Source organism: Lindgomyces ingoldianus (assembly GCF_010093535.1).
Source record: "Lindgomyces ingoldianus strain ATCC 200398 unplaced genomic scaffold BDR25scaffold_1, whole genome shotgun sequence".
NCBI classification, from domain to species: domain Eukaryota; kingdom Fungi; phylum Ascomycota; class Dothideomycetes; order Pleosporales; family Lindgomycetaceae; genus Lindgomyces; species Lindgomyces ingoldianus.
In genome coordinates, this window is record NW_022985162.1 from 834,677 (window position 1) to 849,696 (window position 15,020).

The 15,020-nt window shown below is 48.9% G+C and overlaps 5 protein-coding genes across 5 annotated transcripts; 4 read left to right on the forward strand and 1 right to left on the reverse strand.

The window, feature by feature from the left end:
• Positions 1–807: 807 nt before the first annotated feature.
• On the forward strand, positions 808–2,477 carry BDR25DRAFT_320881 (cytochrome P450; the record flags this gene model as incomplete). Its single annotated transcript, XM_033691934.1, has 5 exons — positions 808–891; positions 933–1,067; positions 1,115–1,274; positions 1,329–1,961; positions 2,038–2,477. 5 exons carry the CDS (start codon positions 808–810, stop codon positions 2,475–2,477), a joined length of 1,452 nt encoding a protein of 483 aa, XP_033554484.1.
• Positions 2,478–4,663: 2,186 nt separating this feature from the next.
• On the forward strand, positions 4,664–7,118 carry BDR25DRAFT_338445 (FAD-binding domain-containing protein). Its single transcript, XM_033693281.1, has 7 exons — positions 4,664–5,149; positions 5,196–5,530; positions 5,591–5,652; positions 5,741–5,831; positions 5,879–6,212; positions 6,299–6,498; positions 6,566–7,118. The coding sequence occupies exons 1-7, from the start codon at positions 4,803–4,805 to the stop codon at positions 6,838–6,840; spliced, it is 1,644 nt and encodes a 547-aa protein (XP_033554485.1). The 5' UTR covers positions 4,664–4,802; the 3' UTR covers positions 6,841–7,118.
• A 2,422-nt stretch (positions 7,119–9,540) lies between these two features.
• Positions 9,541–11,009, forward strand: BDR25DRAFT_249776 (Aldo/keto reductase). The gene is made up of 2 exons (XM_033686031.1): positions 9,541–10,069; positions 10,118–11,009. Exons 1-2 carry the CDS (start codon positions 9,767–9,769, stop codon positions 10,790–10,792), a joined length of 978 nt encoding a protein of 325 aa, XP_033554486.1. The 5' UTR covers positions 9,541–9,766; the 3' UTR covers positions 10,793–11,009.
• A 486-nt stretch (positions 11,010–11,495) lies between these two features.
• Positions 11,496–12,404, forward strand: BDR25DRAFT_274954 (DUF55-domain-containing protein; the record flags this gene model as incomplete). Its single annotated transcript, XM_033687451.1, has 2 exons — positions 11,496–11,677; positions 11,744–12,404. Exons 1-2 carry the CDS (start codon positions 11,514–11,516, stop codon positions 12,402–12,404), a joined length of 825 nt encoding a protein of 274 aa, XP_033554487.1. The 5' UTR covers positions 11,496–11,513.
• A 384-nt stretch (positions 12,405–12,788) lies between these two features.
• Positions 12,789–13,265, reverse strand: BDR25DRAFT_207768 (uncharacterized protein; the record flags this gene model as incomplete). The annotated part of the gene is made up of 2 exons (XM_033684543.1): positions 12,789–12,964; positions 13,097–13,265. 2 exons carry the CDS (start codon positions 13,263–13,265, stop codon positions 12,789–12,791), a joined length of 345 nt encoding a protein of 114 aa, XP_033554488.1.
• Positions 13,266–15,020: the final 1,755 nt, after the last annotated feature.

Sequence of the window (15,020 nt, forward strand, 5' to 3'; positions counted from 1 at the left end):
CGGGATGATGTTTCCTTGACTGGAGGTAATGCCAAGCATCGATGGTCTGCGGAAGTTGTTCTGAGTGGACCTTACTCGCATGCCACGTCGGCTCGGTATCAGCGCGTTGCGTTTAAGCAAGCCAATGCCGAGATCCACTGCATGCATACTAGTTTCGCACTGACGCTCCGTGGAAGAGGGATTTCTCCAAAGCAACCTCGCATCCTTGCAACCGTTCCAGATTGATACTAAATTGAACTTCTCTAGCGTTTGCATACAAGGTGCAGCGTTCGAGCTGCGGTACCATGAAAGCTGCACAGCCCATGCATTTTGCACACCCTGAAATCAAGGGCACTGACTCGTCCTAGAATATCATGAGACTACCGGCTCTGTCCCGCGCGGCTCGCGGCGCCTGTTCTGACCCACCCCCGAGTGAGCAAAAAGCATGTCCTAACGATATAGTGGTGTAGAAGCCTTTCCCCGCCAGCACCCCTTCCACAGGTTCAACTTTGAAGTGGGCGTGCCTATCAACAGGAATCTGTTTCGCCCAGTATGGAAGCACTGAGTTTCTTCCCTAAGAACACCAGCTCCGTCTTATCGCATTTGCCAAATTTCAGCTTTCCGCCGTTCAATCAGTCAAACATTCATTTCCCGAAGCATCGCGAGGAGTTTTTCCAGCAGCTGATACCCATCAAAGCCACTCTCACCAATATCCTTGATGCTTTATCAATTCCTCAATTCGTTGGACTTCTCGTTGCTTTTTGTTGGGTTCTTTCTGTATTCTTGCAGAAACGACCCAAGGTTGCTAGTGCGCCGTACCATGGATACATGAGCTGGTTTGAACCTACATTCATCCTACAGACCAGGTATATAACGGGTGCGAGGAAGATTATCACAAGTGGGTATGAGAAGGTATGCCATCTACCTTGATAGTTACTTATGTTACGTTAAAGCTTGAGCAGTACAGAGACTCTCCATTTGTAGTGAGGAGATACGATGTCGACATATCGGTGCTACCGAACAAGTATTTGAATGAGCTGAGACTGTATCCGAACACCAAGCTCAGCGGCGTGAAGGCACAGGTTAAGGTATGCTGGTTTAAAATCGATTTTGCGCCGTCCTGACGGTCCTCCAGAACCTTGTTGACAAATGGACCTACACAACATTGATGATCGAATCGAACTTGCACATTCGCGTCCTTCAAAACAAGCTTACGGCTGAATTAGCCAAGTACCTTGACATCGCAAAAACCGAGCTCAACCATGGATGGCCGCTTGATATTCCACAGCCCGACGGTACGCATTCTCCCCACCATGAACGCCTTCATACGCATGACTAAAATCTTCAAGACTGGATCGAAGTCGACATGCAACAAATGATGCGCATGCTCGTTGGCCGCATGTCCGCCAAAATCTTCCTCGGCCACCCAGCCTGCCGTAACATGGAATGGCTCAAGCTATCTATCGACTTCAGCATCGACATGTTCACTGCTGCATTCATGCTTCGAATGTTCCCTCCGTGGCTGCACCCTATCGTCGCATGGCTGGTCCCGGCGCGGTACCGCGTGAGGCGGAACCTCAAGACTGCCGAACGTATCATTGGCCCGCTTATGGATAAACACCGGGATGCGCTGAAGAGGAAAGCAGCAGGTGAAAGCATAGAGGAAGATGATACCTTATTAAATTGGATGATGGATAATGGAAATGAGAAAGAGAACCGGTTGTTCGAGATGGCGACTCGACAGTCTATCTTGACCCTTGCAAGTATCCATACCACATCTATGGGAGTGGCAAATATGCTATTTGATCTTTGTGCCCATCCGGAGTGGTTCCCAGTGCTGAGAGAGGAGATCCAGCAAGTAGAGAAGGAGCTGGGGAAGCTGGGAGAGAGGGAAGGTGCTGGGGCTAAGCAGTGGCTGCCTAAGTTGGAAAAAATGGACTCTTTCTTCGTGGAGTCACAGCGGTTTAATCCTCCTATTCTTCGTAAGTCCCTCACTCGTATTCTCTACTTCTTACCTTCCAAATGTTAGGAGTTATGGGATGTTGATTCGTTCTGTAGTCGCACCGCAGCGGTTAGCGGTCGTACCGATTACCTTAAAAGACGGCACGCACATCCCCGCCGGAACCCGAATTGCCTGCGCTAACTGGAACATCCTAAATGACCCATCCACAACGCCATCACCAGACACCTTCGATCCTATGCGCTCGTACCGCAAGCGCCATGAGTCCGGAGAGTTTAATAAGCATCTCGCTGGCCAGACCGACAAAGACAATCTCTCGTTTGGCCACGGCAAACAAGCGTGCCCGGGGAGGTACTTTGCTGTGGGCGAGATTAAGATGATCCTTGCAAGGTTGCTTGTGGAGTTTGAGTTCAAGTATCCGAAGGGGAAGGGTAGGCCGAGTAATTTTTATGCGGATGAGAACGTTTTTCCGGATCCGTGGGCTAGGCTGTTAATGAGGAAGAGGAGAGAGGCTTGTCAGGCTTGTGGGCGGTCGTGAGGATGCCCAGAGTGCGAGCAGAGGCTAGAACTAGAGTTGAATCAAACTTCGACCAATAGTGCTTGTCTAACTCTATCTCGTAATGCTAATACTAAGATACATGTACCGTTCTGTCATGTCGAATAGAGAAGGTACTGAATATACTCATACTTCTCAAGCGGCTCGAGCGGCTCGTAGACGAATGGCAGAGTGGCGAACTGGCAAGTCGAAGCGAAAAATATTGAGCACCATGGCAATAGAAGTCGGTTCGATTGGCCAAAACAAGGGTCAGAGAAGTTGCATCCTTGTGCCGTTCCTAACTCAAGTTCGTCACAACTGTCGAGTATCCGCTAACAATTAACGAAAGTTTCCAGCGTACAGGCCTCAGGAGACTTGATCAGTAGTGGCATCTAAGGCAAGGTCGCCACAGTTTTCATGGAAGCAGGTCATTTGTCAACGGCGGCGGATGGGGCGGGACTCCGGTATTCAGGTCAACCGTGGACCTTGTCGGAGACCCTTTAGCTTCCGGTGATATGCGAGGTCTGTGACTACCAGGGTCGCATCTTGGGGACTGATGTGGAGGAAGAACTGATTTCCTCCGGCGTCGGAGGCTTAGCGCAAGCGATAATGAAGACCGCGGCTGAAATCAGAATGCCGCTAGAATCTTGGAATATGTTATTGCCATATCCATGCTTGAGTGGGACTAAATCGGGTTTGCTATGAGAGACCAGCAGTCCAACAGGATGGCGACCGCTGCGCCGAACAGCAGAGGCCAGGGAAGGGAGCGGCTCGTAGCGTTCCACCAAATGACGCAAACAAATCAGAAGCCTGGGGATTCTCTGGGAACACGAATCACAGTGGATCCTGGACCGGTTCCAAAGTGCATGATTAGCTGCGAGGCTAGTTTGAGCGCCTTCTTTAGCGCGAGAGGGTCCAGGAGCGAAACGTGGGCTGTGAGGTGGATATTGCTTGCAGGGTACCTAACAGCGCCGCGAGACTCGGGGTAAGGAAGAGGAAGACCTATGGGTCATGGAAACTGAAGGAGCAAGGCATGTATATTGCAACTCTCGATATTTCTCATAGTGTTGGAGGTGCGACCTCGGCAGACTAGCCAATTGGGTGCTAGATCCCGGCTTCAGAGTCTGGTTCGGCCACTGGTTGCCTCACGCCGAACAACCTTAAAACCACTTCAAAGCAAACCTTTCGCTGGACGGCACAACCTTTTACTGCTGCGAATCATCCCATCTTTCCCATTAGTATTGGGCCCGAGCTTGGGGGCTTCGGGCGAGGAGCTCCAGCTGCAGACGCCCACATATGCACGCTTCGGCCAAACCGCCAGCTCAAGGACCCGCCCCTCACCCATCCTTCCTCACCGCAACAAACGCGGACGAAGTAGGTCGAGCTCCAGGATGTGAGACATTCGTGAATGCGAAGCATGCAGAGCCATGTCAAAGGGTGATCCAGGTCAATGAAGAACACCTGATCTTTCATCTTAAACAAATTCACTCAGCATTGATGCTGAAGCTCTCACCGCTTGATGGTGGCAATGGGACTTCCAGCTTCCACCTTCGCACCTTTGTAACGGGACTTGGGCTCGCCATTACAGCTGTGCCGCAATATGTTTAGTCTCTGGGACGATGCCTCCGCTGGTCCTGCGGCAATTCCCTCCTGTGGCCGGCGCTTCTTCTGTTCGTATGGCTAGAACTTTCGAAGTATAGCTCAGCGAATGAAGATGCCCGACACCTTGCCAGCAAATGCATTGCCGACCCATTCGAGAACCCCATCCGAGTCTGACTTCTTTTAGCAGCCAGTTCAAGGAAGGCTCTCGATGCGAATGCCATCAGTCGGACTGATGGACATATTCTTAGTAGTAACCTCCTCATCAGATGTGCTGCACAGGAACAGCCACGTCTAGATGCAACACGCCGATACGCCAATACCAAATCTTCCGCCGATCATGCAATCCTGCAGGATGTCCCCACAACAGCAGCGGTAATTCATGGAATTGGAATGGACTGCTGTCGACATGCGTGAACATGAATCGCCCACGGACCTCGCTAATTCTTCTCAAGCGCCTTCTTGCGCTTTTCGCTCGGTCGATATCCAGAACCAATTGGATTGCGCGCAGATCTGATTGCAGCTTTTTGGCGCTGCGTGGCACTCTGCCGACTTCCGCGCTGCAATGGGCCTGTTTGTGCGTTGGACGAAAAGGAGAACCGCATATCGATATTACGGTACGCCGACTGACAATCTGTTTCCAATCAACTTGCATTTACCACAAATGCATTTGATAAGTGTGGGTGGTTTCTCAAAGCGTGAGTACTTTCAAGGTGGTGTCCAAAAACCATGGCTCCAATCCTGCTAGCCCTTTCACTCTTGCTGCAGTTTTTGGTCATCTTGCCCACCATTTCGGGGTGGCCAGTCTCTGATGCTGCAGATACGTTCGACTTTTTGCTTTCTCGAGACCTCATTTCAGCCATTCAAGGCTCGCTGAAGAGCACAGCAGCTGCATCGGTCCTGCGGCAGCAGATTAACAAATACTCGAGAGCAATTGATGAGGTTGCCGGGCTTGGCAGCGACTTGCCGGTTTCCAAACGCGCTGCCGCCGCTTGCAAGATTGCTGATCTCATATTTCCCGGACGTGTCTTTGCGGCGAATGATCCGGAGTACCAGTCCGAAGAGGATTTCAATTGGTGAGAGGAAAGACGGGGCTCGTGTAACAGTTGCTAACACACACAGGTCCCAGACTTGCTGGCTGCCGGCTGCATGCTTCATTCAGCTGAGAACAACAGCAGATGTTGCTGCTGCGTTAAAAGTCATTCGGCACGTAGGTACGAAGTTCGCCGTCCGAAGTGGAGGCCACAATCCCAATTCTGGCTTTGGAAGTATCGGCGATTCTGGGGTTCTGCTTGACCTCCACGGTCTCGATACTCTTTCCTTAAGCGATGATGGCATCCTCCATGCTGGGCCAGGGATTACATGGGGGAAGGCATACGACTTCTTGGACCCTCATGGGATTACTGTAATAGGTGGCCGGCATTATACAGTTGGTTTGCCAGGTTTCCTGCTCGGAGGCACGTCCGTTTTATGCATGCTTCCGCGTGATCCATTTTTCGCAGACTGACTAGCTATAGGCGGCATGACGTTCTTCCCAAACCTCTATGGTCTTGGCACAGATAGTGTGAAGAGTTACGAGGTAGGATATTCACCAGCTTCCAGCTTAAAACTCAAACCCAGAGTGTCTTGACCATTACAATGCATTCCTGACTCGTCTCGATTCATAGGTGGTCCTAGCCAACTCAACAATCATCGATGCGAATGCGCACGAAAATGCCGATCTCTGGCGAGCGCTCAAGGGTGGAGGCTCAAACTTTGGCAAGAACACCATCCTGTTTTAGTTACCTCATCCTGATTGGAAATAGGAATCGTAACTCGCTTCGATATCGAAACGCATCCACTCCACAACGTGCAATACTCTCTCAATCTCTACGATCCATCTGATTATGTCAACATTCTCTATGCTACCACCCAGGTCCAGAAAGCCATGGAGACCGACTCTAATATCGGCTTCTTCCTCAACGTCAATCCCACCGTGATCATCGCAGGTTTGTTGTATGCGGATTGGCCCACAGTACCGCCAAGCGCATTCAATGCTTTCGATAGTCTGAAGTCTTTCTGGGGTCCGTTTATTCCCACCACAAATGGCACCATTGCGACCTTGACTAGTGCTATAAATATTGGAGACTTTCCTGCTAAGTGAGTTCCCTCATTTCTTGAAACCTCCTTGATGTTCATTGGGGGATATGTGATAATTAATGTGAGTTTTGCTAAGCGACGCGCAGAAGAGAGCCGTATGCGGCTAGTACCAAGGTGGACCACGCGCTATACGTCGACGTTCACGAACGCTATCTCGAGTTATTGAAGACAGATATGCCGTCAGCAAACTTGTCGTATACAATTCAGCCTGTGGCAAAGGCTGCGGTTCAGGCTGGTGAGTACAGGGGAGGCAATTCGTTGGGGCTGGAAAAGGTGTCGCAGTCTTGTAAGTTTTCTCATCTGCGAATTATCTCCGCAGGATCTTGAACGAATTAATATTGATTTATTTAAAGGGTGGGCACCATTGGTTGAATGGTTCGATGACAGTACTGACATTGCAGCACACAAAGCCTTAAATGACCTTGGAAACTCGGTCCAATCATTTGCACAAAAGCGCGGCAAGGCACTGAACTACCAATTCATGAACGACGGATCGTACACGCAGAAGATCTTGGATAGCTATGGCACGAGGCAAGTCGACACTTTGAAGAAGGTGGCAAAGAAGTACGATCCCACAGGTGTGTTTCAGACATTACAGAATGATGGATTCCTCCTCAGGAGGCTCTGATGGCTGAGGGTTACGGATAGGTTGCGATCTTCCTGGTGGGTGTTGTGGAACGTTAAGTGCCGACAGGAGGATTTGGGATTGTGGGTGACACAAGATGGATGCAAGATTGTGCAAGTGGTGGGGAGGCCACGAGTGTGCGCAGGGTGGTGATTGTGGCTTAAAGGAAGATTGTGTGTTCGACGAAGTGTGCGTGACTAAAGGTAGCATCTTTCAGAACAACGCGCTGCAGGCTCCGAACGCTGAATCCCCAACCCGATTCAGCAGCTCGCATCTTGGTGGTCGGCAATACAGTATCTCTCCTCACCCTCTCGCAGTCCATTAAAAGGGCCAGCTGCTTGAAGCAAAAGACATGTCGTCGTCGCTGCCCTTATCGATAACGGGCCATCTTCCTTCATCCAGCTTCTGCATCTGCAGCATGGGTCACCCCTGCCTCCTTCGTATTCAAACTGGGTTTAAAGTTCCCCCACTCCCCGCCCGTCCCGCGGGCGCTTGTCTTGTCAAATTGGTGTTCATATCCACAAACCACCAGAAGTTGTCCCACGCCGTAGGCACATGGCATGGTTTCGCGAGAAGCTCAAGACTGTTGGCCTCGTGACTCAAGGTTCACAGATGCAAATCCCTAGTGCATGCACATATTTATCCTTGTCCCTGTCTTATCCTTGAGGAATGTATTCCTACGTGGCACCGCACCAAGGTGACACAGTCAGAGGAACGAATATTCCGGTGCTAGAAGTTAAGAAGCCTAGCGATGATGGGATGGGTGAAGGGAAGGGTCGTTAGTTTTCTTCTGGCATGCGGAACGGCTCGAACCTAGGGGAGGAAAAGTGGGGTGGGGTATTTAGCGGGGTATTGGGTGAGATGGTGGAAGGGGTGTTCCGGTGTGGACAAAGATTGGAATTGGAGGACGGGAGTTGAGGCAAGGCGGAAGATGTATTGTCTTCAGGAAGGATTTTGTTTGCGAATGCCTCGAGAGGGTTCATGTCTTTTGGTCAAGAGGTACTTTGATTTCTTAGCATTTAGAAGGGCTGTATTCGTGGATCGATGAAAGGAACAACCGGAATGGGCCCGACGGGAATAGTGTATATGCACCCTTCTTTGAAAAGAGCTTCTAAGTTGAATTTTAATGAGAGAAAAGGGAAGAGAAGCTCCTCTCTAGTTAAACTATGGGATGGTTCTTGTAAAGTCAAATCTGCGAGCAAGTGCTAAGAATGAGGGGAAAATCCCGAAGCGCCTGGAATGTGTCGTTTGCTGAATTCAGGAACGTGGTCTCGTACAAAAGTTGATTGCGGACTGTAAGCGGGCTATGTTAAAATGTGAATTTTCTATCTCGGATAGTGAATCTATAGCGTTGCCATCCTTAGTGATGTTAGACTCTGATCTCTCAAATCATCCGGAACTGTTTGACCTCTCGCTTGCTACAACGGAAGGCTGTCCGGGCTATCTAGAAGTTTGAGAAGGCAAGAAGGTCAACTCAGATCCTTTTAAAATGAAGTAACTGATGCATGAGAACTGACCTTGCCTCTTTTACGCCTCTCGGTCGTCGCAACACGTATTACAAACCCACTCCACTACTTCTCCAAGCCGAAATGCTCCTTCGCCTTAGCCATGGCTCACTCTTTCCGCGACCGCGGCCACGGAAAGGAGCGAAGGACGCTGCTTGGAATTACGGGATCCTTCGAGATTCCAATTCCCATCATGTCGGATTTCTGCGCTTTAAGGTGGAGTGATTGTGTCACCTGCCTTTTGAAATGGCGTGGGTGAGTGGGCCTCGAGGATATTGGGCGCCATAGACGCAGGAACGACAAATCCGAGGGGTTGGGGTTGGGTAAGTCGTAGGACTGGTGGGATACTAAATTATATGATGGATGATCTCCTATGGAACCTGTTTTTACTGTTAGTTTGCGAAGTAGTGAGGGGCTCTATTTTACACACCATATCGACGATACGGCCTCCACCCTGCGTCGTACTGGTACTTCCATGAGATTCACTTGTGTTCACATAGATAGAGGCTGTCACAAAATTCAAAAAAAATTCAATGAGCATATGTGAGTGAGTATTGGGAGGAGATTAAGTGATTGCTGTGCGGGTATGATCCACCATAGTGATTAAGTGGGGGAAACACTTTGAGCCCTGAGAGTTGTGTCTAAACATCGTTGGGAGGGATACTAAAAATAAACAAGAGGATCCTATCTATAAAAGGGTAATGATAGAAGTTTTATGATAGAAGAAAGCCGCAAATTAAATATACGAGATCAAACTCTGTTGCTGACAAGCTTACATGTCCTGCCAGGGGCAATGATCAAATTGTGCAAATGACCTAGTGAGTTGAAATAATAGACACAATCAAGGTATGCCTCATAGCATGTTAGCATGTGTCATATCATGTGAAAGACACGATCAATGTTACATTTAAAGGAAAAGCGTCAACGCTGATAGAATGCGAAATCAATTCAGAACCAAGTGATGACGAGACGGTGAAAATAACCTTAGTTCAACGATACTACTAATCCGAAATACCGAGCCCATATTCCAATTCATCCTGGGAGTGCATAGACATCTGCAGAATGGCCTAATCCAAAGGCACGTAAAGGTGGGACGAGGCAGAAGTGCAGGGGTTGCAGTTGCTGACGAACGCTTAAGTGAGGTAAGCTAACTCACCGCATCCTCGCGAAATGAGAAGATGTTGGCGTCCAAGATCTCCCAGAAGTGTTCAGTCGAACCTGATTTAAGGATTGGATGAAAAGGTTTGCGAAATCTTACGGTATTTAGAAATCCAGGCAAGCTTTTCGCCCACCTCATTCCATCACCGGCAATCACTATAACATTCCGGTTATAATTCCCTGTTGAAGTTTTCTGGATGAAACGTACCACTCATCTTTTAGCAGACATTCCACATTGCTGAAGGCAACTTCGTAATCAATCGACAATGTCTCCGCCAAAAATCCTCATGGGTACTGGGTTGTGGGGTGATGAAACGTCAAAGGAGGTAGTCACCAAACTTGCTGAGGTACTGAAAGAGTTGAAAATCAAGGAAATAGATGGAGCTGCTCTGTATCCCATTACCAACCCTGGCCAATCCGAGAAACTCATAGGCGAATGCGGATATGTTGAGAATGGATTCCTTGTTGACTCGAAGATCTTGCACTTCGGTGGTGGAGAAGGAACGCTGAGCAAGGCAGCGATTGAGAGGTCTTTGGATCAGAGTTTGGCGAATATTAAGACTGACAAGGTATGGTAGGGATTGGAGGGTCGAAATTCGAAGACTAATTAGAGTTAGCTTCATATCTTGTACTGCCATGGCCCCGACAAAGAAACCCCTATTGCGGAGCAAGTAGCCACCCTGGACGCGGAATACAAGAAAGGGAAATTCGAAAAACTCGGCGTCTGCAATTTTCCTATCGAGATGCTCGAGCAATATTTGAAAACGGCGGAAGAGAAAGGCTACATTAAGCCAAGCGTTTTCCAAGGTCAATACAATCTCCTCTGCCGCGGGTACGAAGCAAGGCTCTTGCCACTGCTGCGCAAGCACAACATATCCTTCGTTGCCTACAGTCCTCTAGCAGGCGGATATCTGACTGGGAAGCTAACATTCTCTACTGGTACCGAGGACTTGAAAGAAACTCGCTTCAATGTATCGGACACAAACTACATGGGCATGGCTTACAGGAACTGGTACGACAAGCCTTCTATGCATTCGGCAGTTCGCAAGATGGAGGGGTTATGCAAAGCCCATGGTGTGCAAATGAGCGATGCTGCGTGCCGGTGGGTGTTACATCATTCCATACTTGATGGAGAACACGGTGATGGCGTTATCATTGGGCCTCGAACTCTTGCTCAACTAGCAAAGTATGCGGAGTCATACAAACAAGGTCCCCTCACTGATGAGCTGGCCAAGGAATTGAGTGATGTTTGGGAGATTGTGAAGGAAGATGCTGCGTCTATCGTCTATTGAGATTTCAATGGAGGAGCAAGGCTTGGATAGGAGATGGAATTCACAATAGCATGGTGTAACCAATGGTGGTTTGATGGAATGCTTGAAACAATCCACCATCTTGGAGATCCACGCCTAAACAAGCGCATTTAGATAGGCAGTCTTGACACCACCTACGATCAGCTCTAGAGAGGTGATGGATGGTTTGCAAGAGAGCCTACACCACCGCCAAGCTTCTTTCATCACACCATCCAACTGTCACATATTCTGAGCAAAGGTGCGTGGGATCAGATGTTCATTCACGTGATTGTGCCTTGGCACATTTGTCTTGGCACAGTCTCAACCCCATCAAATAATACACTATCTCTACCGCCAAGCCCTCTCTCCTATTGGTCTGGATATAAGCCGGTTATTGATCTGATTGGTAGAAAATCAAATAACTAAAAAGCTTTGTTGTTCTACGTTTTTAAGCTTTAAGTAATCATTCTGCTCTGCTACATGCTTAATCTAGCCTTCTTTTTTCCCTATCGTGATTGAAGACAACGCGGTTAAGGGTGTTAAAATCACTTCTGCTGTGTGGTTTTTCCCTCTAAATATGATTGGCGCTGCCAAGACCTTCTAAGCAAAGCCCGTTATCCTTCCTAATCAGGACTAGCCACTTTCTTCCTGGAAAGGAAGGATAATCTGCTCGTATGAACTGAAACCTTGGGCAACAGTCCTCTTCCCACAATCCACTTCAATCATGGCCGGCACACGAAAGTCCACGCGCAAATCAACTTCTGCTGCCCCCAAGTATGCGGAATCGGACTCGGAATCTTCGGAACAAAAGGCGCGGAAAAGCAATGGCGCAAAGCCAACGCGTCGGAAACGCGCTCGGGAAGACGACCCAGATGTGAAGGAGGACGGGTACGCTCTTCAGAACCGATTTATCATCCCACCATGGACACTAATACTATTTCCTCGATTGAACAGATCTCCACCGCCCAAGAAGCCCACAAAATCCAAATCCCAAACTTCTAAACCCACCAAAGATTCCACCCTCAAGCCCACGAAAGCCCCCGTAACCCTCCCAACCCCTTCCTCCACCACAAATCGGGACTCCACTGGCGCCCAAGAAGTCTTTTGGCTCCTAAAAGCCGAGCCCCTCCCTCGGTACGAGAACGGCGTCAACGTCGCCTTCTCCATTGACGATCTAAGAGCCTGCACAGAACCCGAGCCATGGTCCGGCGTCCGCAACCCGCAAGCCCGGAACAACATGCAGGCGATGCGGAAAGGGGACTTAGGATTCTTCTACCACTCTAACGCCAAACCATCTGGAGTTGTAGGGATACTGAGGGTGGTGGAGGAGGCGAAGGTTGATGAGACGGCGTTTGATGAGAAGGATCCGTACTTTGATCCTAAGAGTGAGAGGGAGAAACCGAAGTGGTATTGTGTGAGCGTCGAGTTTGTGAGGAAATTTGAGGGGGTGGTAGATTTGGCGAGCATTAAGGGTTTTGCAGGAGCTGGGGGGGCGTTGGAAGGGATGCCGTTGGTTACGAATTCGAGGCTAAGTGTTAGTAGGGTTAGTAGGAAGGAATGGGAGTTTATTTTAGGGCTCGCCGAGGGGGAAGGCGGGGGAGTAGGGACGAACTAAATGGAATAGGAGGCTAAAGGAGGGGAAGGTGGAATGGTGAATGAGGATAAGCCTAAGGATTAACCAAAGGAGAGAGAGAAGATCACGGATGATCTCAATAAGGTACCAAAAGGAAGGAAGGTGCAGAAGTAGAAGGCTAAAGGCCATTTTCAGGCCCCATAGAATACCTCTCCATCCAAGCCAGCATTTGTGCAACTTGTCAGGACAGTAGTATCCGAAGAGTATCCTCATAAATAGCCGCTTAGTGGAACCAACCTGATTGACCCCACTTCTCAACTTCATCAGCTTCATCAACCCCCTCGCCTTCACAGCCGTAAGATACAGGTTTATCCCCCGGGGCCGGTCAATGCTCCAAATAATCCCTCTCTTACTTAACAAAGATCCCTAACCCTGTCGTCCCCAAATATACCCAAGCGCACTCGACGCCACGGCCCCAACTTGTGCCGCACCCGCAGCAACACTAGCTCCAAACCCGCCCATTGCCGCACTCTGCGCCGTCGCATACACTCCTCCCGCTGGCACGATTCCGAAGAAGCTCATCAGGCCGCTGGCTGCTGAACCTAATAAAACGACAATGTTAGTGTTTGGGCTCTACTGACTTGAGTGGAGTTGGCGGTAAGATTATTATGAGAGTTGGGAGAGGATGGAGGAAGACGAAAGGGTAAAGCGGAACGACTTAGGAAGTACCATACCTCCAGCAGGGCCTGCAGCCGTGAATCCAAGCATATTGAAGAAAGGCACCGTAGCAGCAGCCGGCGTCAAGAAAACCATACCGTTGACGACGTGCAAGGCTGTTTGATATGGGTGGGCGACTATCCAGTCTTTTACTATTAGAGGGAGTTCAGCGTAAGGAATCGCCATTTTGTCGCCTTTGCAGCTGGGTGTTCTGAACGCAAGTCGAAGTAGAGAAACTCCTTGGGAGTGCTGCCTGAGGTATTGTGGCGGTGTATGCGGTGGTTGTGGAATGTAAAACTGATTGGGCGTGAGCGTTTGGAGGCTTACCGCCCACTTGGAAAACCGATAGGTTTTCGATGACGAACCATTCGTCTACGAGTGTTTTCAGCTTACTTCTGTGACATTTAGAATCGGTGTACAAATGACATGTGTCTGTGTAGGCTGCCCTGAAGCAAACGAAGAAAATGAGCAGAGACAGATGCACCCTTCCACTACTGACGCTTGCATATATGGAACGAAGATTTACGGGCAGCTAGGTTTATCAATTGACTTTAGATGCCATTGTGCTGCTGTGATAACTTCTACCTTGTTTTCGCATGCTCGAAGCCTCGAGTCCACTTGTAGCTGGTTTCTTATTGGATCATCCGTGGATATAGGAAATTTAGATCTTCCGAATATCGATGACATTCTCCAATCACCTTTATGTCTCCACCAACCCGATAATCCTCTAATCTATAGGAACTAATAACATGTTCCCAATACCGCGACGCGTTTGCAAGGAGAATCTCTTGGTCACTTTTCTTGGAGTACAGCACACACGAAAACGCCGGCTACGAGGAATCTCAACCCCAAGCCTTAAACTCAGGCGTCTTATGAATTGGCCTCGCTACATCTTGGCGTCGATATTGATCTGTAGGAGCGGTAATTAAGCCGTTTTAACAGTCTCCGCAGTCGCATAGAGTTGTGAAAGACAGACAACCATAGATTTCTCTAGAAGTGCAGTCTTTAGATATACGATAATCGATTCAACAAGCCTTACTCAATAAGACAGCAACTCAATCCTTCCATTATCTTTACCACTACTGACATAAGCGAGTTGCTCAGACCGGACAGGAATGGGCAAAGAGAATGCTTACCATCGTCGGTGACGAACGAAGCTCAATGTGAGCAAAGCCTTCGTCGTACTATTGCTGCGCCAACAGCCTAGCTTGAGAAAGCGCAGCGTCTGTGTTTTGAACTACTCCGAGACGCCACTAGGTCAACATTTTCTCTTTTCGCTTTGATCTCACCTGCTGGAAATGCCCCACTGCTGATTGAATCCTCCTACAACGGAAGCAATGGCGGTACATACACTGAGAATCTCTAGATCAGACATATCGAGAACAAGTCAAGATCGAGAGATCTATCAATCTTGAAATAGTCTGAAGATAGGAAGAAACCTAGAATTGTGTGTCGCTCTTAATGGTGCATGCATATCACTGCGAGTACTAAGCATGGAAATAATATGCAGGTAATGGGAATTGAACACATATTTGTAGCTGTACTAAGAGGCGATGGGCTTATCGCGGGCTGTGAGTGTCAAAGGATGCTGAATGCGGTAGTTACGGGATCGTTCAGCCTAGTCACTAAGCTTAAACCTCGCAAGACTTTTGGTATCAATTCTCGATAAAGACCGTATTTTTAACGAAAGCGCCAAAAAAAGCAGCAGAGAGAACGCCCGTCCTTCGGATTCGTTGAACTATACGGTGGTTTCCAGGATACCGTTTCCAGAGATATATTCTTCCACTATGTTTTCAGTTCAAGGATGCTAAAGAGAGTTTTGTGCTTTTGGGAGTTGCTTTGGCGTTCTAATTCTGTCGCATAGCAGGCATCCAAACCCATTAGTCCTCCAGCCACAAGGGAAGTTCTAAGAGACTGGTAAACGACTTTTCCCAAGGAATC